Here is a 26,686-nt window from a genome sequence, read left to right as displayed (position 1 = left end):
GTGCGGCAGCTGGTATTACTTATGGATCTGGTAAGTCTTTCACACCTAAGTTAGGTTGGCCCTCCACCTTGTTCAAATCAAACAAAATTGGTGTCAAACGTTTGTGCTGGTGTGTGCAGCAGAAATTTTCGTTTGTGCCGCTATTGTTTTTAAGATATTAATAAAAGAGGTCATCAGAGGTCAACCAGACCCCCCACATTACCCAAATCAAACAAAACTGGTGCCAATCAATTGTGCTACGTTTGTTTGTGCTGCTTTTGCTTTGAAGATATTAACCAAATTGTAAAGTTCAAAATGTCAGCCAGCCCCCCCCCCCACATTTATTGAATCAAACAAAACTCGTGTCAAAGGGGGATATTTATCATACGCTGGCGTTCGTGCGCCAGCGTATGATCGCCCCGCCGCTGCAAATTCGCACCACGATACATCAAGAGGCTTTTGCCTCTTGATGTATCGGGCTGCCAGCAGCGTAGCGTTTAACCTGCCTGGCGTAGAAAGAAACGCAGCTGGTGACTTTGTTTGTTTGTGCTTCGTTATGCAGCCCTGTCGGCTTTCTATGGTGGTCATAAAAGGTACTTCTTCTGATCCAACGCTTTTCTACAGCGGCGAGCCAGAAGAAGATTGCAGGACATTGGGTCCTGCAAGTGCCGTTGTCAGGCTGTGACACCACAGCCCAAACCCGGCTCTTACACCCGGAATTGGAAAAACTCAGATCCCGGGTGTTTAACCCCTTACACGTCGCAGTCAAGCATGACCGCGGCGTGTAACTTTTTCCCCCGTGAATCAGAACCCCAACCCTCTCCCCGTGAGCTTACCGGGGGATCTGATACATCCGAGGTTCGGCGTGTGCCCCGAGGCTGCTGGATCCTCTTACCGCTGGGTTCTGTAAGTACCAAGACCTGGCTGTAAGTAACTGAGCATGTGGAGCATGACCAACTCTATTCACAAAAAATAAGCCCTCAACCAGATCTGTCAACAGAAAAATACAGACGTTATGGTCCTAAAAAGTTGTTGATTTTCTCAAATATTGGTTTTGCTCAGTAAAATTCAGTGAATATAAGACAAACTATATAAATGAGATATTACCGCAATTGTATTGAACCAGAGAATAAGGTAAAAAAAAAAAAATATATATATATTTATGTTTTGGTGAGCAGGGGGAAAAAGTGCTAAAAATCCAAAATAAAAATAGATGATTTTGTTTGTGTCCCCCTTGAAATAGTTAATAAAATCTCATGAATAAGCTATAGACCCCCAAAATTAATTATCTATACAAGTAAATCTCACCCGCAAAAAAATAAGTCCTCACATTACCAAAAAAATGACAATTTTATAGCCTGTACATTGTGACAATACAAATCTGCTGTGAATGGCACTGCTTTTATACTATGCCCAGCCATCTGTCCATACAGCAGGTTACCACCACATATGGGGTGTCACTACACTCGGGAGAAATACGGCATCAATCATTGCAGAGAATTTCATCATTTGAAACTGTCAGTTTTGGCCTAAATTAAAGTATTTTCCAAAAAAATTCCAAAGTTTCTAAATTGCAGGTTCCTATTGTTTTAACCCATGTGAAACACTTAAAGGGTTAATAGACTTAATCAAAGTTGTTTTACATAGGTTGAGCTTTGAAGTTTCTATAGTGGGGTCATCTATGGGGTATTACTATTATTTATTCCTTTCAAAGTCACTTGAAAGCTGGGTTGTCCCTCAAAATGTGAGTCTTTGCGATTTTCATGAAAATGAGAAAAATCGCACCTAAGGTTCTAAGCCTCAAAACATCCTAGAAAAATGAGAGGATGCATAAATTATCATCCCAACACAAAGCAGGTATTCCGTAAATGTTAATTATCAAGCATTTTGAGTAGCTTTGCTTCCTGTCTGGAAAGCAGAACATTTCAAACTTTAAAAATGAAGAATTTTGACAAACTTTTTTTTTTAAGAACGAAACACAAAACGTATCACTTAAATTTTACAACTAACGTGAATTACAATGTGTCACGAGAAAACAGTCTCAAAATCACCTGTATATGTTAAAGCCTTCCGAAGTTGTAACCAACTATTGTGACACATATCAGATTCTAAAAATCAAGTCTGGTCACTAAGGTAAAAACAAGCGCTGGCAATAAAGGGTTAAAAATTATAGCTGCATACACAAAGCACAAATGTTTGACACCAGTTTTGTTTGATTCGTTTAACGTGGGGGGGGGCTGACCTTTTTGCCCTTTACAATTTTGTTAATATTTTCAAAACATAAACAGCACAAACAAAAATTTAAACAGCACAAACCAGCACAAATGTAGCAGAATTGCTTGGCACCATTTTTGTTTGATTTGGGTAATGTGGGGGGGGGGGGCAGCTGGTTGACCCCTACTTACCTCTGGAAACTTTTATTAACATCTTAAAAACGATACCAGCACAAACAAAAATTTCTGCAGCACAAACATAGCACAAATGTTTGACACCAATTTTGTTTGATTTGAACAAGTGGGAGGCTAATTTCACTCAGGTGTCTTTCACCTGTTAAAAGAGGAAATGGCAGCAAAAACCACATCAAAACTGAATATAAATATTTACAATGCAGTTGTGATGCAGTTTTATCTGCACCATCTGAAGACATCCTCACATCAAAGTAATGCATCAGCAAAGTCTGATGTATCTAATCCAATCATGTATGATAATGAGTCCTTGTATCTAAGCTTAAGAAGTGTGATATCTCTGAACCATGGAAGTGAAAAACAACGCCAATGTAATAGAGCCCTTACACAGACCAAAGATTGGAAGTAAGCATTTACCAGAATGCTCTTTCACTTGATTATTATAAGGTAAAGCAGCAAAATGCACCTAAAGTTGCTAAACCGTTCACTGCAGTAAAATACAAAAAAGGTTACACAATATTTATACAATGTTTGCTAATAGAAAAGGTAGTGTACCTTTGGGTGCAGCCCCACATTCAGTTTTTCAGATGCAGTTTTTGATGCCCAAACCGGGAGTGGAGTGATAACAGAGGAAGAGCAGCACTTCTTAACTGGTTCACGACCGCCCGCCATGTATCACAGCGATCGCTGCCGGCAGCTTCAAAAAGGTGGCGGAGCATGAGTGCCGCCATCTTGCCTAGCATCGTCACTCCCCGTGATGTCATCGGGGAGTGGCGATCCATCGCCATGACAGCCTTGGGTCTTCCGAAAACCTAGGGTTACAGTACCTTATGGAGTCTGAAAAATAGTAAAAATAAAAAAAAGTTAAAGAAAAAAATTATAATAAAAAAACCTAAAAATTCAAATCACCCCCTTTCCCTAGAACTGATATAAATATAAATAAACAGTAAAAGTCATAAACACATTAGGTATCCGAAAATGCCCGATCTATCAAAATATACTAACGGTTTTTCACTGCGTTTTTCACTTTTTTTGCCATTTTGAAAAATATATTAAAAAATCTATAAAAAGTGATCAAAAGGTCGTACAGTCCTAAAAATGATATAATTGAAAATATTATTAAATGTCGCAAAAAATTACACCACCCACAGCTCCGTACACCAAATTATAAAAAGCTATTAGCGCCAAAAAATGGCAAAATCAAAAAAGAAATTTTTGTACAGGAGGTTTTCATTTTTGTAAATGTATGAAAACATTATAAATCCTATACAAATTTGGTATCCCTGTGATCATACCGAACCAAAGAATAAAGTAGACATGTCATTTGGGGCGCTCAGTGAAAGCCGTAATATCCAAGCCCACAAGAAAACGGCACAAATGCGGTTTTTCACCATTTTCACTGCATTTGGAATTTTTTTTCCGCTTCCCAGTACATGGCATGGAATATTCAATACCATCACTATGAATTGCAATTTGTTACGCAGAAAACAAGCCGTCACACAGCTATTTTCGTGTAAAAATAAAAAAGTTATAGATTTTTGAAGGTGGTGAGTGAAAAATGGAAATGAAAAAACAAGGAAAGGACCCGGTCCTTAACCGGTTTATGATAAGTCTTCACCCATTATCATCCACACCTGCTTTTGGCTTCAAAAACTGCATCTGAAAAGCTGAATGTGTGGCTGTACCCTTAAGCAGTATTTCAATCAATTAAGCTGTCAGTTGTCTGTCTTTGGAGGTTTCATGGAATAGTATTACTGAAAAAATGTGAAATATTAAAATTAAATACTTAAAGAGAACCCGTCATGCAAAATAACCCCCCTAAACTAAATATATTTTCATAAACTGCCATTAGAGAGCATTTCCTCTATCCCTTCATTGTCCCTCTACATGCCTGTAAACCTAAACAATGAGGTCCTAAAGCTGTATGCAAATGACCTGTGAAATGTCCAATGAAGCATTAGCATATTCAAGCTGTCCACTCTATTCATGAGTGGGAGGCACAGCCACACCCCCAGTGCATGACTGACAGCCTGTATAATGGTGTGAGGCTGTATAATGATGTGCTTCCTGGTGCTGGTGGCCACACCCCCAGTGCATGACTGACAGCCTGTATAATCATGTGAGGCTGTATAATGATGTGCTTCCTGGCGCCCCCTGCAGCCTGTGTGTGCATGTGTGTGTGTATAGGAGAGATACAGCAGCTACATGCAGCCATGTTACAGCAGAACATGTCAGATTCATGTGTAGCTGATGTCTGTGTCTCTCACCTGTATATTAGGAGGATGTAGCATGTCAGCAGATGCAGCACACACACTAGCCATGCTTTACTATACATTAGACACAGACATGAGCAGGGGGAGGAGAGGGGAGGAGTAACAGGGGTGACATCACTGCCTCTGACCCTGTGACCAGCCTCATTTATATGATAAAGAAAAGATGATTTTACAATGAATAATGTATGAAATAACTAGATAAAGGCTGGGATGGGATCCTTGTGAGCTGCTCCAACAGGAAGAGGTGACAGGACTAGTGGTAGAGACCTGATGACAGGTGTCCTTTAACATAGGATTAAATATTAAATTTGGAAATTTTCATGTTGTAAAATTGTTACTTGAATATCCTTATTTCTAACCTATTTACAAGCAAATTATTCTGAAATTCAGCCCCAGCATGCAGCGCACCCTGTGATAATGGATCATCTTCCTATTGTAAGACTAGTAACCCCTTATGACACCAGTTTCTCATGAATCTTGCTCTTAGGATCACAGTATGTCCTTGGTTGTTTTGGTGTAAAATAAAATAATAAAACAAGGAGAACAAGTTGTTCCGATTTTCTCATGTTGGCTAAATAAGGTTTGAAGTCAGGCTGATAATCTATTGCGTGGGCAGTTTTTTTTGTACAAAATAGTACAGTAAATGAAGCTTGCGGGACCATTTACCCTCACAGTGGGGCTAATTTCATGGTAATTTTTTTCTCAGAGATTTCTTTATGGCGAGAAGTGCTGGAAACAGTGACCTTTTAAATCTGTCTCTAATGGAAGCCACAGGAGCTTTTATGGGGCCTGTGAAAGTATTTTCACCATTCGACAAGAAAGCCGAGTGTTTGTAATATGCAGAACGAGTGCTACATAATAACAGTCTTTATGTCTATTTGTAGCACATTGTCTGTGGCGCTTGGATTGTACCGGTGAGCCTTTCCTCCCTTCACTCCCCAACCCCGTCCTCCTAATTGACACGTCTGTGACGTTAATTTATTCCATACAAAGCAAAAAGTCATTTTCTTTATTGCATTTTTATTATTTTATTTTTTTTTTTTACACTTACAACGCCAACATGTTCTTTTGGAAGGAGCTCAAAAACACCAGACAAAAAAAATGACATGTATGACTAAAAAAGTGTAATGATGTTTTCTATTCCTGGGGGTTGTCTCGTCACAGCCTTATAATTCCATATGACCTTTAAAGGGGTATTCCTACGAAGACAAGTTTCTTAAATGTACTCAGGATAACAAAATAACACAGTCTCTAATTCAATGTTATTAACAAAAATACAGCAATTCACAGATATAATTCCAACCTGTCTCTATGAGTCCTGATGTACACAATTTCAGTTGCCCCTAGACTTGGATTTCTGTGTGAGGCCTGCAGCTGAGTTTCTGTTTCTGTCTCTCTGCTCCCTGCGCTGTAGCCCCCGCCCCCCTGCTGTCCAGGACCACACACTCACTTCCTGACAGCAAACAACACATCATGAGGAGAGAGAAGCTGCAAGCTACAGGTAGATAAGTTATCCAGGGAAAAGGGGAGGCAACAATATGTAAAGGAAAAGATTGCCAGCTCACCTCCCCAATAGGCGTCGAGTCCGGCACGGGCCACCCTTCTGCCAGGGTACATCAATGGCGAAAGCAGGAAAAAGTACGGTCCAGCCAGGCTCCAGACACCAAGGAATTCTTTATTTAGTGCATATTTAAAAGTATAACACTCCACTCAGATAGACGCAAAGCCTACGCGTTTCGGACGGTCATCACGTCCTTAATCATGGCTGAGGGGAGGCAAGCACAGGAGATCTTATAGTGCGAGAGCACATATGTAGTAGAGCTGACAGTGTGTAATAGGCATCTCATGCATCTCATGTCTGATTTGTCTCATCTCTCTTTCTATTTGTCAGATACTAGTACACTGAAGCTAAATGAAAGTGTATATAAACCTGATAATCTAACCACATTGTCAGCTCACAGCACTAGAGGGATCATAATACGCCTGCTTAGTGAGTCCCCACCCACACTCTGGAATTTTGCACTGACCATCACTGAGTGATCGGAGCTAAAACAGCAATAAAACAGTAAAATTGTAAATAAGGGGTTAAAAATTATCTTTTGTGTAAACATCACTATGGGATTGAGAAATGAGAATTTTCTTTTGTGGGAAAACCCCTTTAAGGGTCCCCTTCACACAGGGCATAAATGCAGTGGATCTTCCCCACAAGATTAAAATAGATCACCTCAAACCTTCAGGTCGTGTACAAGCTTTTACTCAGGTTTTCAGTAATCATGAACGTCATATTCTTTACATTACTAGGTTTAGCATTAGTATACTGTAGTTCTGTTTTGATAAATTTTTTTGCATGTGATCAAGTTTTAATACATGGGTCCAAGGGTGTACCTAGAAAAGGCTTGGCCCCAAAAAAGGCTCTGACCCTAAAATTGTTAAAGGGAACCTGTCATCAGGGACTTCATTTTCACTAAAGACAGATTGCAGAAGCCCATCACACCTGCAGTGCAAAAATGCCTCTCTGCTTTTTATAAGCATTTGCATTACAATATAATTGTGTGTTATAACTTATTCTTGCACCTGGAGTAGTCACAGGGGTTGGGCTTTGATTTGGATGTGACTTGTCTATGTGACTTGTCTGTGCTGCAGACTACTTGGCTCTCAGCTCCCACCTTTATGCTCCTACCTCCTGCTCCTTCACAGAGGTCACACTGATGGTGAGCTGACATCAGTGGGGAGGAGCTGTACAGGAGCACAAAGGTGGGGACCAACGTCTAAGGAGTGAATAACACAGACAAGTCACATGTTTTTTGAGGGCTCGTGAGCCCTCTCCATGCCCCCGCACCCGGCATGTGACGTAGTATTACATCACATGTTGGTAAGGGGTTAATGTGGATTTATAGGGGATTATTCTTTTGCAACAAGAGAAGAGATGCACTTTTCTGGTACATAATTTTGGGGCATCTATAGCTAATTGATAAGATTTTATTAACTTTTGTTGGTGGAGAAAAATCATCAATTTTTAGGAAGATTTTTTGGGGTTTTTTTGTGGCCGTTTACCATACCATAAAAATAGTATATTAGTTTTATTCTATGGGTCGCCACAATTACAAAAATGCCTCATTTCTATAGATTGTTTTAAATTTTTTCCTCCAATTTTACTGAATAAAAAGTATTTTGGCGAAAATGTTGTACATTTTAGCATCACCGTCTGACAAATCTGGTTAAGGGCTTATTTTTTGCAAGAAGCGTTGTTCTTCTTAGTGGCCTTATTTTGGAGTGCGTAACATTTTTTAAATCACTTTTTAGAGTATTTTTTAAAGGGTTCTAATTAAAAATGATCTTTTTCGGAGCAGTTTTTGGGGTTTGTTTTTTACGGGGTTCACTGTGCGGGTCCAATAACAATTCTGTTTTATTTGGGGGGGGGTTGTATATTTTATTACATTTGACTGAATAAAAAGTAATTTGGGGAAAATGTTGTTAATTTTCGCCTCACCATCTTTTCATATGCATAACTTTTTTATTTTTCAGCTGACAAATCTCGTTAAGGGCTTATTTTTTGCAAGAAGAGTTCTTCTTAGTGGTCTTAGCCGGCTGTGATTGTGAGTGTTAGAGTGCGGTGTCAGCTGTTATATACAGCTGACAGCCGCTGCTTCTGGTGCCAGCTCCGTTCGTGAGCCAGTGCCAGAAGCGGGACGTTATAGAATGTCGGTGGATAGAAAATCTGTGGATGACAGGAAACTTAAAGCGATCCTGTCACCAGGAATGTAATTTTTACCCGGTGACAGGTTCCAATAGCCTATGCTATGTTGTTTTTAAAAATAGCAGTGTCAGTATTCTAAATCATTTCAGTACTTTATAAAACTTTATTTCAGATTACCTGGCACTCTGCTATTAGCGTGTGGTGAGTCTTGGGGTAGGGGCAGCAGTCTGTGTGTGCTTGTTTCTCCTCATTCATTCTTACTCTCCTTCTCACCATCCCCCTCTCTCCCCTGACTGCTCAATGCACATGACAGGAAGTGTGGAGGGGTGAGCTGTATGAGTGTGAAGGAGAGGAGACTGACACAGGCACACACAGGGTTCAGCTGCCCCCCCCCCCCCAGGAGTCACCACACGCTGGAATGATTTATGCTGACAATGACATTTTTTAAATCAGCATAGCATAGCCATAGGCTATTGGAACCTGTCACTTGCTAAAAATGAGATTCCTGGTGACAGATTTGCTTTACAGGGGTTTGCCACTAATAAAAAACTTTACCCGGGAAAGATCAAGACCCTAATAGGGTCTCCCATGTCATACTTATCCTGGTTAAGTTTGCTTGTAGTCCATGGCATGAGCAGGTCACATGACCCACCAGCAATAGGATTCGGGACTTCCTGTATAGAGGGGACTTTGCAGGGATTACTGCACAGCTGTCCTTGGGAACAACTCTCCAACCACTGATGCATGAGTAGTTGTCATGGTGAGGTGTGCATACATTAATAATTTTGAGGGACCTACTCAGCTTTCATGTTACTTTGAGCAGCCTATTTAAAAGTAAGATCCTATAAAGTACTACTCAGAAACTAAACCCTTCAACGTATGTAAAACAACTGTTATGACGTCTGTTAAACCTTTAAGTGTTTCACTGGGATTGAAGTGTGATTTAGAAACTGTTATTCTTTTGGAACGTTAATTTAGGCCATTCACAATAGATTAAATTATGAAATGCTCTGCAAAATTTGATAACCGATTTCTCCTGAGTGTGCTAATGCCCCACTTGTGGTAGTAAAATGCAGTATGGCCAGATGGCCGGACAATGAATGAAAACCTCTCCCATTAGCATATGATAGTATTAGTATAGTTATATCTACCTTAAATGTACATTCTCTAATTCCTAGACACAACCCAGTAACTTCTCTTTGGGTCAGGTGGCCATCTTGGATGAGATTGTGGAGCTGAGTTACTGTCTGTCTCTGCTGTGTGCCTGTAGCCCCGCCCCCTGCACTGAGCTCACAAACTCTTACTGATTCACAGCCAGTCAGCACACGGTGAGCAGAGAGAGAGGCTGCTAACTACAAGCTACCAGGAGATAAGTGATCCAGGGGCAGGGGAAAGCAGGCACATATTTGAGAGATGTAGCCCACAGTGTAAGAGTGTAATGGTCTGTCAGCCTCTGTGTAATCATCTCATGCATCTCTGAACTGTCTCATCTCTCCTTCTATGTGTCAGTACAAAGTCAGTAGCCAGATGAAAGTGCATAATCCAGATGAAAGTGCTGATAATGATACCACATTTCCACCCCACAAAACTAGATGGATAATACAGTAATGTGTCTGCTTAGAGAGGCCCCACCGACACCCTGGGATTTTGTACTGAGCAGCCGAGGGAGACATAGGAGCAATAAAGCAATAAAACTTAGTCAAATTGTAAAGTAAGGGGATAAAATTATCTTTATTGTGTTAACATCACTAAGGGATTGAAATGTGAGAATTTTTTTTTCGTGGGAAAACCCCTTTAATGGCACTCACATAGTATAATGCCCCTCTCCTGTGTCCAGCCTCCCAAAGGACCCCATATAAAATACCCTCTAATGCAGAGGGTATCATCCCACAGTTGCCCCATTTTCTGTTGCCCCCCACTTATCATACCCCTCACATATAACATCATTTAATACTCTGTGATGGTTTATTTTGTGGCCAAAATTAATATATTGTCTAAAAAATATTACAGCTTGTAAATTACACCTCCATTTTGTTTTAACCCCTGTGATGCATCTAAAGGGTTAACACACCTTAAAGTTGATTTTTCACACTTTGAGGGGTGTAGTTTCTAAAATGGCATAATTTATAGGGTTTTACTGCTAGTTAGGCCTCTGAAAGTCACCTAAAGCTGTGCAGGTGCCTCTAAATAAGGATTTTTGCTGATTTTGTTAAAAATGAGAAAAATTCCACCCACAATTCTGAACCGCCTAACAACCTAGAAAACAGAGAGGATGCATAAAACCCTATGCTGATATAAAGCAGACATTTGGAAAATGTTAGTTATAAAGTTACTTGGTGCTGTCACTATCTGCCTGAAAAGCAGAAACTTTTGAACTTTGAAAATGAATAATTTTTAGAAATATTTCCGTTTTTTCATAACTAAACAAAGATTCTCTATTACTTTGAAGTACAATGTGTGACGGGAAAAAAAATTAAAATCCCTTGGATATGTTAAAGCGATACAAAGGTATTACCTCCTATAATAACACAGAGTAAATTTTCAAAATCAGGCCTGGTCCTAAGGCCCTAAAATGGCTTAGACCGGAAGGGGGTAACTCAATAATGAATGTTGACCACAATAGATCTATTGGGTTTATGGAGGTGAATGGTTGACTGGAATTATTGTCTGCCACTAGAAATGAGCGGACTCGAACTTTTTGATATTCTTCGTTTCTCTTATTCTTATTGACTGATCTGCAATCTATCACAGAACATGCCCGGATTATGTCTGAGTTAGGCGGACTTAAACTTGGGTCCGCTTATCTCTATTTGCCACATTTGGAGTTGGGAAGGGAATTGATGTTATACCTATTCCGTAAGGTTTTGTAAAATTAGAGGGTAAACCTGACTTCAGTCACTAAGATCAGGTTGCATTACATCAATTAGCTGGGTGCTGGGTGTTGTATTTTCAGTTTCTGCAATGAAAATTATGTATTTTCTGAAACCATTTTCAACTGTTGCAGGAGGAAAAGGTGACTTTACCCATCTGACATCCCCTACCCCTCCAAAAGCTGACATGGGACTGGTTATTACAGAGGGGGCATGTATTCTGTAATGAATACAAAACCCTCTAAAATTGAGTGTCTCAGTTACTGTAACTCTCTACTAAGCAGTCTTCCTCATACTAAACTATATCCTCTATAATCTATTCTGAAGCCAGAATTGTCTTTCAGTCCAGTCTGTGCCAGTCACTTCTCTGTTCGCTCGCTCCCTCTGAATACAGTGTGCAACCCAATGATGCACCTCCCTACCTCTCCTCCACCTGCCAGTTCTCTTCGATCTGCTAGCAATCAAAGATGATCTCTTCTTTGATATGAACCTCCCATTCACGACTCCAGGACTTCTCTAGAACTGCACCAACTCTGTGGACTCTTAAACTAATACACAACCACCAGAACTTCAAACTTGTCCTAAAATTCCAAGTCTTTAGGCAGGCCTATCACATTCCCGAAGCTCATCTCATACTTATTCTCTTTGACCTCGCCCTTTTAGTTTTTTGGACTTACATTTTTTACACCCCATATTCTTTATCATTTGGGTGAGTAAGTTAATGGAGATACCAAATTACTAGGTTCACCACTGGGAATAATCGTTCTTGTAGTTTGATAGAGCGGGAATTTTTACCTAATTAGTTTATGAATGTGTTTAACAGTCTCAGATGGCGGCGCACATGCACCACCAACATATAAAGACCACTGCTGGGACGCCTTTCTTTCCCCCAGAATCATGATTATAGTTTGCCGTTGCTGTGGGATCCAAAACTCACTTTCTGTCATTTCAGTAGCTCCCGTGGGCGACATGTTATCCCCTTGTGGTTTCAGATTGGCTTCTGTGCAGAAGTATAAGTGGACCTGAAATAGGCTCCGCCTAACCCCGATATGTTGCTTGATGGACTGCAGAGCACCTAGTGAGGCAGCTTTATTCCCCTAGCACAGTGATGGCAAACCTTTTAGAGACCGAGTGCCCAAACTACAACAAAGACCCACTTATTTATCACAAAGTGCCAACACAGAAATTTAATTTGTGATTTATACTCCCTTCTCTGTCACAGCTTTCATTGATACCAGCACCTGAGGACACCAATAAAGCATAAAATAGTCCCAGGTAGCACTGTCACTTTAAAATAGCTCTGTGCACAGCAAGTCCTGGGCTGTCTGTGACTGCAGGAAGATACCTGGAGTCATCTCTGCTAATGGCCTGAGTGCCCACAGAAAGGGCTCCGAGTGCCACCTCTGGCACCAGTGCCATAGGTTAGCCATCACTGCCCTAGCATCTAGGTTTGGCTGTGTTTGGCCTGGTGGACACACATGGCCAATCACAGATATGCCTAGTTGCTAGGGGCGTAAAACTGACTGATCAAGCAACGTGTCCAGGTTAGGCGGAGCTGCCGAACAAAGGACACCAGGCCCCTAATCTGTAAAAGTGATAAGCCCATTTAAGCAGGTGCATTAAGGTGCGAACAACTAAGTTGGAAAAAGATTAGAAGACAACTAAAACTTGTGTACACTGAGGAAAATCCTGGAAATCCATATTACACACTGTATGCCTATAAAATGTGGTTCCAGCTAGCCTATAATTCTAGATATGATAGGGTTAATTGTCTCACAAGATAATTACTCGTATAATTTTGTCTGTTTTTACCCAAAACATTGAAGCCCTTTGTCACTACATCCTACACTTCCCTAACACAATCCATCCTAATTGTTACAGCTATCATTACGGCTCTCTAGTAATCCATAAGCAGAGCTATGAAATCTATGTGCATTGTTATTTCTGTCAATAGAAAGGGCAGACAGCGCACAGCTGCACAGATATTACTGGAGCGGGCGGTCAGGGCCCTGTGGCGGGGCTCATCTTTGGATCAAAATGTGATTACAAGAGCCTTGTACGAGGAGGCATTTCATTGCATCTTTTACTATTGATGCATTAGATTTGCGTGCAATTTAAAAAATCTGACCACAGATGCAAACCTTGCCCCTATACAGAACAGGATCACTTGTGTCTTAGTAGGGGAAAGCACTGTCTGTCTTCCCCTATAAGGGATTCATAGAGATTAGAGAAAATATCTGCATTTTTTCCTGACATCTGACTTTTGTCAATTACAGGCGGTCCCCTACTTAAGGACACCCGACTTACAGACGACCCATAGTTAAAGAGGGACCCCTCCTCCCCTGTAACCTCTGGTGAAGCTCTCTGAATACTTTACTTTAGTCCCAGACTCCAATGATCAGCTGTAAAGTGTCTGTAATTAAGTTTTATTGATAATCCCAATTGTCCCAATACAGTAAAAAATTTTGAAACTGCAATTATCACTGGGGCAAAAAAAAAATTGTCTAGAACTACAATTATAAAATATACAGTTTCGACTTACATACAAATTCAACTTAAGAACAAACAAACGGACCCTATCTTGTTCTTAACCCGGGGACTGCCTGTACTTACATGCTGGTGTGTGGCCCCTCTGACACGATCTGCTCTTCTTTAAGCTTCTTCTGCCCTTGTTTTTAAGTAAAAAAGCTTTAACAATTATGCAAATGAGGCTAAGGTGCTCCAGGCTCCATTAATGCTTATGGGGCCTGCAGCCCCGTAGGCTCATTTGCATAATTTTAAAAAGCCCTTTTTTTTCTTGTAAGAACCAGGGTATAAGAATCGAAAGGTAGGCCGCCGGTATGTCAGTGGGTTTGTGTTACAATCCTTCATCCTGGTGGTTAAAGGGAACCTGTCAATATGATTATGCTAACTTATCTGCAAGCAGTATATTGCATAGCAGAAGGAGCTGAGAATATATATATATATCTTTAACTCTTTCTATGTTGAGCTTATAGAGGCGATCTTCCCCAGCTTCATCCCCGTGAGGGGCCTAAGGAACCCCAGATGATTTTATGGTAAAATATAACAAAGAATAAGAATAAATTATGATGTCTTTGTTCTCTTCCAGATCGACAGAACGGAGACAAATGTCAACAATTTGAACCCCGTGTTTGCAAAAAAGTTTACTATCAACTACCACTTTGAGGAAGTGCAGAAGTTAAAGTTTGCCATTTTTGACCAAGACAAGTCGAGTACCCAGCTGTATGAGCATGACTTCTTGGGGGAGTATGTGTGTACTCTGGGATCGGTGAGTTCCATTCATTCCAGGCTGGTCTCATTGTAGTTGAGGTGTAGTTCCATTGTGCTGCCTGAAGGCAAATCTTAATGGGTAATTACATTAGCTGTATTGCATCCAGACCTGTCTTGTAGTGTTTTTACTTTCCTATGTATGACATATTTTAGGGCTAGCATTTCGTACAAAAGTCTTATTTACTTTACACACCTAAAGGAAGATTTAGCATGACAGAAAACATTTGCCGAATGGACTAATTCCTGTTGCTTTTGATAGGTCTAATAAAGTCACCTTCTTTAGATTGTGATACCTTTTAATGGCTAACTGAAATATAAGATGTTACAAGCAAATGATAACTAGCAAACAAGTCATGGTTCATCAGTTCTACATGATTGATCAGAGGGGATAATTTAGCTTAAAGAGAACTTTTTGGGGGACATTATTTGGCAATTAGACCCAGATTTCTGTGTACATCCTTAAAAGACTCCTAGGAGAGACCATAAGAGTCCTGGTTACCCTGTCCACAGACATCTATATAGATGTGAGCTGTCTGTGATAATTCTATTGCACCAAGAACGTTCCACACATTAAGGTTGGGAGTTGAGTTGCGACTACCTGAATGTCCTTGACATTACAGAATTTCATAGCTAGCAATTTTCTAATTTATTAGAATTTTCTTGAATTTGGCATTTGCATGTTTTAGTATTAACCCTGTTCGAGAAGCTGAATTTGCTGTGTTGGCAGACTGTAGTAATGAGCACCGCTATTCCCAGAATGTGGGCTGTTCTATAGTAATTACTGGCTTCAATCCTTAGTGTCACATGAACAGATTACTAAATAATACAAATACATTGTATCAGCCCCTCCAGAATCCTGTAGGAAAAATGCTCTTATGCTCCTGAAGATTGAAAGATACTTACTTCTAAATCTAGTGAATAATAATTACTGTGTAACTTTTTTTTTGTTTACTTTTTTTTACGCTTAATTTTCAGATTGTTTCCAGCAAGAAGGTGACACGACCCTTGGTTTTAGGAAATGGGAAGCCAGCAGGGAAGGGAGTCATAACGGTAAAGAGGTTTCTTTTTCTGTGCTGCCTGTGTCATTTTAAAAGCGGTTTGAACTTCATACTGAGATAATCGCTTGATTATTCCTCCGCCAGCAATCATTCTGTTTCTAGTAAAAGCTGAGGACGTGCATCATGGCAACAGTAACCTAGCAACAAGATAACAGCGTCAGGATAACAATATGCTGCATGAGACAGACTCAAGTGCACCAATTGTTTCATTATTCCAACAACTTTGTAAACAAAGTAAACATTCAGCGCCTTTTTATCTATTTCATGGAAAAACTGAGCAAAATGGACGTTCTTTTATGAGGTTCTGTAATACGAGGGTGGTTCAATAAGTACCCGTGTTTGACGACAGAGGGCGTTCCTGAGGGAAGTTGGTGTTATCATCATGTGCTGCCATCTATCAAACGAATGCAAAATAAATTGCAGACTGATTGATTGGTTAGTTTGGATTTGACAGCCATTTGAGTAAGACGTGTTTCGCTAAAATGGAAAAAGAGCAGTATCATTCGGTAATTCGCTTTTTGTTTTTGGATGGGAAAAAATGTGAGAAGATAAAAGCAAAGTTGGATGCCGTTTATGGGGACACTTCACCATCTATGACCACAGTTAGATATTGGTTCAACAAATTTAAACATGGGCAAACATCCGTTTTTGATGAGGAGCGACCAGGACACCCGGCAGACGTGGTTACCAAGGAAATCATTCAAAAAGTCCATGACATGAAATTCGCTGATTGACGAACGAAAGTGTGCGAAGTAACATAGCTTTCTGGGCTAGGGCATATAAGAAAGCCAGAATTTCTAGGCGGGTCATGTACTGTCCTAAAAATTTGGGATGCGCAGGTCTCCCCAATATAGCATGCTACCAAGAAGCCGCCCTTTTAGAACCTTTTAGGAAGTGGTGGTTGGGAGGCGAGATGCAAGATAGGTGGATGACTATCGAGCTAGAAAGGGCTAAGCTTCTGACACTCAAATCCTTGCTGGTAGGGGAATTCTTGGAGCTTAAAGGGAAAAAAAGACCAGGGATTATATGTACAGATACTTTGGAAACGACACGCTCTACAGTATACGCCTGGAGGAAATATTGTAAAGTAATGAGGAATAAGGTAAAATTCTCCCCCAAAACTATAGATTTAGAATCACTACAAACCCTCTCTGAAAATTTGGTTCTGACGGATTGGATCAGGGCCGGTATTTATAACTTGGAATACTTGAGGGAGGATGGTAGATACTTAACCTTTAAGGAACTGAGAGAGAAATATAATTTGAAGTCTTCAGAGTGGCTTACCTACCATAGGCTGAGCTCTATAATGCATTCCTTAAAGGATTTTCTAATTGAGCGGGTAGGCCTAGTTTTCTGACATTTCTAGACTCAGTCAGAGGTACGGGGGGGACCTCAGCAGCCTATAAGGACATTATACTCTGTTATGGAAGGGGTAAACAGTCCTATATGCTGAAATGGGAGAAAGAATTAAACCTGACCCTATCAGAAGAGCAATGGCTAAAGGCAATTTGGAACTCAAACAGAAATCTGCTCTGTACAAATCATATAACCAACCTGTTCAAATTGCGTACCAGATGGTACCTGACCCCCAAAAAATTAGCTAGAATAAACCCGGATTGTAATGATCTTTGCTGGAGGGGCTGTATGGCCACGGCGACAACTGTACATATGTGGTAGAAGTGTGTCCAGGCGGCCGCCATTTGGAACTATATTTTTGAGCTTATTTTGAAAATTTGCAATAGGTCCATCCCCCCATGTACGGTTCTCGCTCTTTTGGATATCTGTACCAGCACTTTTTCCGAAAAAGAAAAATGGCTAATTAGTAGGTTATGTCCGGTGGGGAGATCGGTAATTGCCAAACAGTGGAAATCACTAAATTGTACTAACCTAGATATAATAAGGGAAAATATGAACGAGTGTTACCACTACGAGAGCTCTATGTGGTAGTATGGTTTAATACATAAATAAAAATGTAAACAAAATTGGGATGGTTGGCTGAAGCTGATATCTGAATGACGGTGAAGGATGTGTAAGAGTAATATACCGGCAGTAATCAACTACTCTAATACTAGCTCAATATCTATCTATGTGGAGCAGAAGTAACAGGTTATGTAGCTTCAATCGATCAAGCCAACAAGATTAATAGCTGAAGCCGTATTAAGGCGTCTTCAGCTAGAGGCATACATATTCCGCTGGGACGTTTGGGAGAATAAGACGTGCCCCATGTCCTTCTCCCTCCCCTTTCCTGACCTTCTGGTCTTTGCATCTCCACCGAAAATTCTCCTTTACCCAAGCTAGTTCTAACTCCCCCCCCCCCCCCTCCTATTCCCCTCCTCTTCCTCTTTTTCCCCTTCTTCCCCCTCCCCTCTTCTGATAAAGTGCCACTTAGATACTCCGATAGTTGGAGAAGTACATGTTTGAAAGATTTTTATTTCTTATTTAACTATGTGTATTTGATATGAGCAATAATAAAGACATTTTGACAACCACAAAGGCCATAGGTGTGTCGACCGGAACAGCAATTAATATTTTACATGATAAGTTGGCGATGAAAAAATTGTCGGCCCTATGGGTGCCACGATTGCTCACGGTGGACAACAAGCGGATGCGGCTGTTATCTTCGAAGCAGTGTTTGGAGCAATTTAAGCGAGATCCAAAGGAGTTTTTGAGTCGAGTTGTCACCGTTGATGAAACCTGGATTCATCATTACACACCAGAAACTACGCAACAATCAAAACAATGGATTTCTCCCTCTGAATCTTCTCCAAAGAAGGCGAAGACGGTCCAAACGGCCGGTAAGATCATGGCAATGATTTTTTGGGATACGAACGACGTCATCCTCATGGATTTTTTAGAAAGAGGAAGAACGATCACTGGATAATACTACAGTGAGTTATTGAACCGATTCGACAAAGAATTGAAGGAGACACGGACGCATTTGACGAAAATCTGGCTGTCTCAACACTATAGCGCACCAACACATTCATCCGGAGTTGTGGCCGCCAAACTGCATGAATTGCGTTATGAATTGCTGCCGCACTCCCTGTATTCACTCGATCTGGCTCCCTGCAACTTTTTCTTGTTCCCTAACATGAAGAAATGGCTCGCAGGAAAAAAATGTTGCTCAAACGAGGAAGTCATCACCAAGACAAAGGCATATTTTGGAGAGTTTGACAAATCCTATTTTTGGAAGGGTTAACGTTGGGAGAAGTAAATCTTTTTTAAAAAAATGGTGTCTTCATTTCTAACACGGGTACTTATTGAACTGCCATATTGGTCCAGCCCTCTAAAACCATTCCGATGTCTCATGTGGCCCCATGGGAACATTAAATTCTCGCTTGTAGATGTCTGAATAGATAGATAAAAATCAAGGCAGAACTGTGTTGAGAAATCCAATATGAGTGCAATTGCCACAGGTCATGGGTGAAGAGCTTTCTTTAGCTAAATGAAGAAAATCGGCCAGCACACCAATATACAATCCATAGTGAAATCTTTATTTGAAGTGCAACATTTTGGTGATGATACACCTTTCTCAAGTAAGATACAAGTAAACTGCTCCACATATTTATACACATGAATCGCAGCAGATGGGCATTCCGGCGGACAACGCACCTCGGGGATTGCGCAGGGACCAGGTAAGTGAATGCGCCCCAATGCATTCCGAGTAATTCACAGCTCAAACGTAGTGATAAATTCCAAATGTATATATACAATGTCATAATGTGCATGATAAATTTTTACGAACATCCAAATCCAATGATAACCATTCTGCAAAGTTAGTATTATAAATACATATTATTATATAAAATTATAAAATACAAAGATAGCTCTGCCATAAATGAGCCACCATTTGTGAAAAAAGTGATTAAAAACCCCCCACAGCTGAAAAACACCTCCCCTGGGATGCACTAGGGAATTCTCCATGAACTTCCTAGCATCTCACAATCCATACTCCGCATGCACGATGTGCTTATGCTGTGAAGGATTGAGAAAAGCGGTCAGACAACTATCAAAGCATAGTCAGAGTAGCTATGCAAACAAAGTAAACATCGGCAGAAGCCATGTATATACCGTAATTAACCAGTCACGGTAAGAAAGCACACTGCGCATATATATGACAGACCGTCGGTGTAATCGTACATTGGCCGAAACTTGAAATAAAGATTTTATATTGGTGTGCTGGCCAATTTTCTACAATTAGATACATAGATCGATAGATAGATAGATCAGCAACGTTTCAGTGTACAACACCTTTGCCAAGCTTTTCTTCATATACCTACAAGAAGCCTTGCCAGAAACTGTGGCACTGCAACCATCTTTGTAAGAGCTCGGACACAGCGCTGCCTTGGGTTTTTTTTTTTCTTAGGCTGCATTCACACGAACGAAAAAAATAGAGCCACATGGTTGTTCTTACCGCCAAAGATAGAGAATGCTCTATCTTTTTTGTGGCCGTGGCTTGGAACGGTGAGCACTCGTTGTGCTCACCGTACAGATCCTGGGGTCCATAGACCATTTGTGGCCGAATATACCCCCCGCCCCAATGCGTTTGTGTGAATGCAGCCTTAGATGGATGAATAGACAGATACAGATAGATAATAACACAATGTCAGTACTTGCCATAAACTGAGATTAATATTCCCATGTTCCCACCCCTCAACCACTCTCCCACAATCTCCTATACACTTCCCCTATGTTTTGGCAATGTTTATTTGGTACTGCCAATAAAGCTTTGTTGAATTTGATAGATAGATAATGTAGACCCTACCTAGCTACTATGGTATTTATATTGATCTCTTTAAATATGTATGAGTGATACATTGTGTGACGTTACACTATACAACAGAAAACATTGCCCTTTATATATTTCAAGGACAAAACTGTCATAAGCAGTATGATCATTGGCGTGTATACTTACTTAACCCGTAACTTCAGAAGCCTGAGATCACAAGTGCAAGCTTGACATCAAAATCAATATTGTACAGTGTATGACCCCAAAAGGATAAAAACATAAGGTCTTCCTGCAAATAAAAACCCCTTAGATGATACCATTTACAGAAAAAAAAATTTTTTTACATGTTTTGGAAATGAGCTTTACACAAAAATCTATATAGAAAAGAAAAAAGTGTTTTCAAAAACTAGATATGAATTTGGTATTGCTGTAATTATATTGGCCCAATGAATTTATCATGGCTTTAAGGCCACCAGGGGAACAGAAGAAAATGTAGGTTATTGGTGAAATTACAGTTACTTTTCCTATTACTTCCCACAAATAGTTGATTAAAGTTGATCAATGATTTATAAAGCCTAAAACTTTCACTCTTTGTTTCCTTGCAGCCAATTGGTAAGATCTTTTTTTGTTGCTCAATAATGTACACTTTGCACCCCCAAAATATCACATGGTCATAAGTATTAAGACCCTTTGTTATGACTGTCATATTTAACTCAATTCCAATCCTTCATTGGAGTCCAGCTGTGTTTAGTCAAACTGATTGGAAATCTGTTTATATAAGACCTCACAGCTCATAGTGCATGTCAGAGCACATGAGAATCATGAGGGCTGAGGAAATGCCCAAGGAACTCAGAGACAGAATTATGGCAAGGCACAGACCTGGGCAAGGTTACAAAAGAATTTCTGCAGCACTCAAGGTTCCTAAGAGCACAGTGGCCCCCATAATCCTTAAATAGAAGAAGTTTGGGATGACCAAAACTCTTCCTCGTTCTTGGCCGTCCAAATCAATCATGGGAGAAGAGCCTTGGTGAGAAAGGAAAAGAAGAACCCCAAGATCACTGTGGCTAAACATCAGAGATGCAATAGGGAGATGGGAGAAAGTTCCACAAAGTCAACTATCACTGTAGGCCAGTCGGGGCTTTATGGCAGAGTGCGCTGTCGGAAGCCTCTCCTCAGTGCAAGACATATGAAAGCCTGCATACAGTTTGTAATAAAACACAGGAACTACTCCCAGACTGTGATAAATAAGATTCTCTGGTCTGACGAGATGAAGATAGATCTTTTTGGTGTTAATTCTAAGTGGTATATGTGGAGGAAGGCAGGCACTGCTCATCACTGCCAAATACAATCTCAACATTGAAACATGCTATGGTGGTGCTTTTCAGCTGCAGGGGCAGGATGACATGACTGGTTGAAATTGAAGGAAAGATTAATGCTGTCAGGTAAAGAGATATCCTGAGTGCTCTGGACCTCAGACTGGGTGGAAGGTTCACCTTCCAAGCAAGGCAATGACCCTAAGCACACAGCTAAAATAACAAAGCAGTGTTTTCAGAACAATTCTGTGACCATTCTTGACTGGCCAAACAGAGCCCTGACCTAAACCCAATTTAGCATCTGTGGAGAGACTTGAAAATGGCTTCTACCAACATTCACCATCCAACCTGAAGGAACTGGCGAGGCTCTGCAAGGAAGAGGCAGAGAATCCCCAAATCCAGGTGTGAAAAGCTTTTTGCATCATTCCCCAGAAGACTTGTGTCTGTACTAGCTCAAAAGCTGCATCTACTTAATACTAAGCAAAGGGTCTGAATACTTATGACCATGTGATATTTCAGTTTGTTTTAATACATTTGCAAACAAATCTACATTTCTGCTTTTTTTCTGTCAAGATGGGGAGCAGCAAAAGTTTTTTGATCTTACCAATAGGCTACAATGAAACGAAGAGTGAAAAGTTTAAAGGGGTCTGAACACTTTCTGTACCCAGTGTATGTTGAAAACGCTATTCTAAATAAATAATGCGTTTTTGCATTGTCATCTTTCATTGCCAAAGTCATAACTTTTTTATTTTTCCACTAAATGAGCAAGGGCTTTTTTTACGTGATGAGATAAGAAACAGTATTTTTTGATAATTTATTGTGGATTTTCTTTAAGAAGGATAGATTATAGATGGATTATTTTTATAGAGTGGGACATAATAAATACAGCAATACCAAATATGCAGGAATTTTTTTATTTTTTCTCACGAGGGGACTAGAAGGTGTGATGCCCTGATACCACCTTCTATACACTGCAATACAATAGTATTATATATTACAGTGTGGGCTGGCTGTCAGCATAATACTGATGACCAGTATATTCGGCCCTGCCTCGGGTAGGACCTAATATAGGGTTAACTATGGCAAACATGGGGGTCTTCACTAGTTCCCGAGCTGCTATGGCAAGATCCTGGGCTCCTGTTCTGATCTTATTGCTCTGGTTCCGAGCGATCACCATGACAGTATAATAAGATGTAGGGATATAAAGCACGACTCGCCATAACTTAGTATACTGTCCTTCCTTTTGTCCATCCAGGAAAGAAAAACAAGCCCTCACACCATCACATTGATTGAAACATTAAGGGCTTTTAGTTTGCAAAAAGAAAAATGTTAAAAATGGCTCAGTCACGGAGCTAAAACTATAGTATTTTGTGTAAAATAACAGCATCTTTCAGAAAGCAGCAATCATACATCTCCATAGAACTGGTAGCTAAAGGTTAAAAGTAAAAGAAATGACTAGTAACCAGTTTTATAAGGGCTCTTTTCTCTGCCAATAGGAGGGTTCAAATCCTTTTCTTTTATATTTTATATTTTATCTAAATGTTCTTAAATCTTAGAATGTGTGCTTACATGTCTTTTATGTTCACAATTTGAGGTCATTGCTGAGGAACTGTCCGATAACAGAGTGATAACACTCTCCATGGCTGGGAGGAAGCTAGATAAAAAGGTGAGATATCACATTGTTTTCATGTCACAGTTATTATTACACTGGTGGCTGACCGGATACCCGCTATTTTTTGGTAGTGGGCAGACATCATCCTGGCATTCACATGTTCTTGTCATTTTTTTCTTAACCTTTTTTTTTGTTGTTTCTCATTTTTCTATGTTTTTGTTTTAACAGGATTTGTTTGGGAAGTCAGATCCATTTTTAGAATTCTACAAACAAGGAGATGATGGGAAGTGGATGCTGGTTCATAGGACAGAGGTGAATGAATATTGTAATGTTTTGATTTGGGTTTGGATCATTTTAAATCACTTTGGTTGCTTTTCTACTGCAGAATATGTTGAAAAGTACCTACTTCAGACTAGCTACTAAGCGATTCAAAGTAGTTCTATAGTATCACATGTCCCAACAGCTCGGTTATGATTGGTAAGCACTAGCTAGGTCATCAAAGTGAAAAGCAAGTACTTTCTGCCATGGAAATACAACCATGTGGGAACTGAAAATGGCAAAGATTTCATGCTATGGAAAAGGGGCTAAGAACTGAGCTGCACTTCTGGCTCCCTTCTGGACAACCAATATCCAGGTTATTTGAGTGTCAGGTCCCCACCCATTTGATATTGAATATTACTTATTCTTTGAAAAGTCCAGTTGATTACTGGTCTTTTACATTCATTTTCATTCAGCAGTTTAATATGGGGAAAGTGATCATTTGTTGCCTCTCTTTTTATACACAAAGAGGGGGTGGCTGTATACTAATGGGGACTGGCTGTATACTAATGGGGGCTGGCTGTATACTAATGGGGGCTGGCTGTATACTACTGTGGGCAGGCTGTATAGTACTGGGGCTGGCTAGCTGTATAGTACTGGGGGCTGGCTGGCCGCATACGACAGGGGGCAGGCTGGCCGTATACTACTGGGGGCAGGCTGGCCGTATACTACTGGGGGCTGGTTGGCTTTATACTACATGGGGCTGGCTGTATACTACTGGGGGCTGGCTGTATACTACTGGGGGCTGGCTGTATGCTACTGGGGGCTGGCTGGCTGTATACTACTGGGGGCTGACTGGCTGTATACTACTGGGGGCTGGCTGGCTGTATACTACATGGGGCTGGCTGTATACTACTGAGGGCTGTCTGTATACTACTGGGGGCTGGCTGTATGCTACTGGGGGCTGGCTGTATACTACTGGGGGCTGACTGGTTGTATACTACAGGGGGCTGGCTGGCTGTATACTACTGGGGGCTGACTGGTTGTATACTACAGGGGGCTGGCTGTATACAACAGGGGCTGGCTGGCTGTATACAACAGGGGATGGCTGGCTGTATACTACATGGGGGCTGGCTGGCTGTATGCCACTGGGGGCTGACTGGCTGTATGCCACTGGGGGCTGGCTGGCTGTACACTACTGGGGGCTGGCTGGCTGTATACTACAGGGGGCTGGCTGTATACTACAGGGGGCTGGCTGTATACAACAGGGGATGGCTGGCTGTATACTACATGGGGCTGGCTGGCTGTATACTACTTGGGGCTGGCTGTATACTACTGGGGTGTGGCTGGCAATATACTACTGCGAGACTGTGACCAATGCATTTCCCACCCTCGGCTTATACTCAAGTCAATAGGTTTTCCCAGTTTTGGGTGGTAAAATTAGGGGTCTCGGCTTATACTTGGGTCGGCTTACACTCGAGTATATACGGTAGTTGTTTTTTCGACTTTTAAATAATACAAGTGAATTTAGTTATTGTGTTTTTCTTGTTATCAGGTCATAAAATATACACTGGACCCTGTGTGGAAGCCGTTTACTGTGCCCTTACAATCCTTGTGTAATGGAGACATAGAGAAGCCAATAAAGGTTAATGCAGCAACTTGTTTTTGTTTGCATTTTTGTGTTTTTTATTTTATTAATTCATCCAATAATATTGTGGAATGTATCGTTACAGATTGTGTGCTTTGATTATGACAATGATGGAGGACATGATTTTATTGGAGAGTTTCAGACAACAGCAATCAAAATGTGTGAGGCTCATGATGGATTGTCTGTGAGTATCCCTTAATTCATTGTGTGACCATGATGCTCAATTTTCAATATGCTGTCTAACATGTTAGGACCTATGGAGACCAAAAAAAGCCTATAGAGGTTTTTCCTTGCAAAACCCAATTGATCTGTAGAGTGGTGGAGGGGGGTGAGAGCACATGCTGGTACAGAAGGAAACAGAAAAGAATGGGGAACTGGGGGGAGGAATGCAGTACCGTAGGAATACTGAGCTGACAGACAAGCAGGTGCATCTAAAAAACCTGGCAATAAGTAGGATGTAGGGAAAAGTACTTTTCTTTATTGACTGAATTATACTGCAAGAGCAGAGGGCGGGAAATGAGCTCACCACTTTCTGTGCAATGCTTCATGGGAATTGTAGTCTCAGTATGTAAACGTTGAGTATCTTATATACTCGTGTATAAGCCGAGTTTTTCAGCACAAAAAATGTGCTGAAAAACCTGACCTCTGCTTATACACGAGTCAATAAAAAAATGTAATACTCACCCACCGGTGCCCGGTTCCCCGGCAGCGGCTCCCGATTCCCGGCGACGGCTCCTGATCTTGAACCCGATGTTAAGCACATTAAAAAAATAAACTTAATACTCACCTTCTGGCGATACTCACCCCGATCCTCGGTGCCGGCTCCCGATCCTCGGCGGTGGCTCTCGATCCCCGGCAGCGGCTTCTGTCTTCTCTTGCTGGCGACTCCCCCTGCAAGAGAGGAAAGAAGACAGAAGCCATCGGGAGCCGCTGCCGGGGATCGGAAGCCACCGCCGAGAATCAGGGGTGAGTATCGCTGGAAGATGAGTATTAAGTTTATTTTTTTCTGTGCTTAACATACAGGGGGCAGGCTGGCTGTATACATAAGGGGGCTGGCTGGCTTTATACTATATGGGGCTGGCTGTATACTATATGGGGCTGGCTGGCTATATTCTATATGGGGCTGTCTGTATACCACTTGGGGCTGGCTGTTTACCACTTGGAGCTGGCTGTTTACCACTTGGAGCTGGCTGTATACTACTTGGGGCTGGCTGGCTGTATTCTATATAGGATTGGCTGTATACTACATGGGGCTGGCTGTATACTACTTGGCTGTAAACTACACCCTCGGCTTATACTCGAGTCAATTGGTTTTCCCAGTTTTGGTGGTAAAATTAGGGGTCTCGGCTTATACTTGGGTCGGCTTATACTCGAGTATATGTGGTAATTATTTAGTTGGTGGAGCATTAGAGAAACACTTACTGTCAGGTTTTACCACAGACTAATGCTCATTGGTTGAGTTCGTACGAGGGGCTACTGGATAAACAGTTTTTTTCCCGAGGGGCTCTTACAACAAATAAGAGTTATTTAAAACTGGAGCCCCATTTGAACTA

The 26,686-nt window shown here is 41.0% G+C and overlaps 1 protein-coding gene across 1 annotated transcript in view; it reads left to right on the top strand.

The window, feature by feature from the left end:
- CPNE2 (copine 2) overlaps positions 1–26,686 on the top strand; it is an 84,296-nt gene that overhangs the window by 34,110 nt on the left and 23,500 nt on the right. The window contains exons 3-8 of the mRNA XM_072117551.1: positions 14,334–14,513; positions 15,491–15,565; positions 23,210–23,281; positions 23,456–23,539; positions 25,041–25,130; positions 25,219–25,317. Coding sequence (XP_071973652.1) covers positions 14,334–14,513; positions 15,491–15,565; positions 23,210–23,281; positions 23,456–23,539; positions 25,041–25,130; positions 25,219–25,317 — 600 coding nt within the window. The remainder of the gene's footprint in view (positions 1–14,333; positions 14,514–15,490; positions 15,566–23,209; positions 23,282–23,455; positions 23,540–25,040; positions 25,131–25,218; positions 25,318–26,686) is intronic.

The sequence above is a fragment of the Engystomops pustulosus genome, chromosome 7 (assembly GCF_040894005.1).
Source record: "Engystomops pustulosus chromosome 7, aEngPut4.maternal, whole genome shotgun sequence".
NCBI lineage: Eukaryota > Metazoa > Chordata > Amphibia > Anura > Leptodactylidae > Engystomops > Engystomops pustulosus.
Note: the sequence above shows the minus strand (reverse complement) of the source record. Positions and strands in the feature narration are given on the sequence as shown.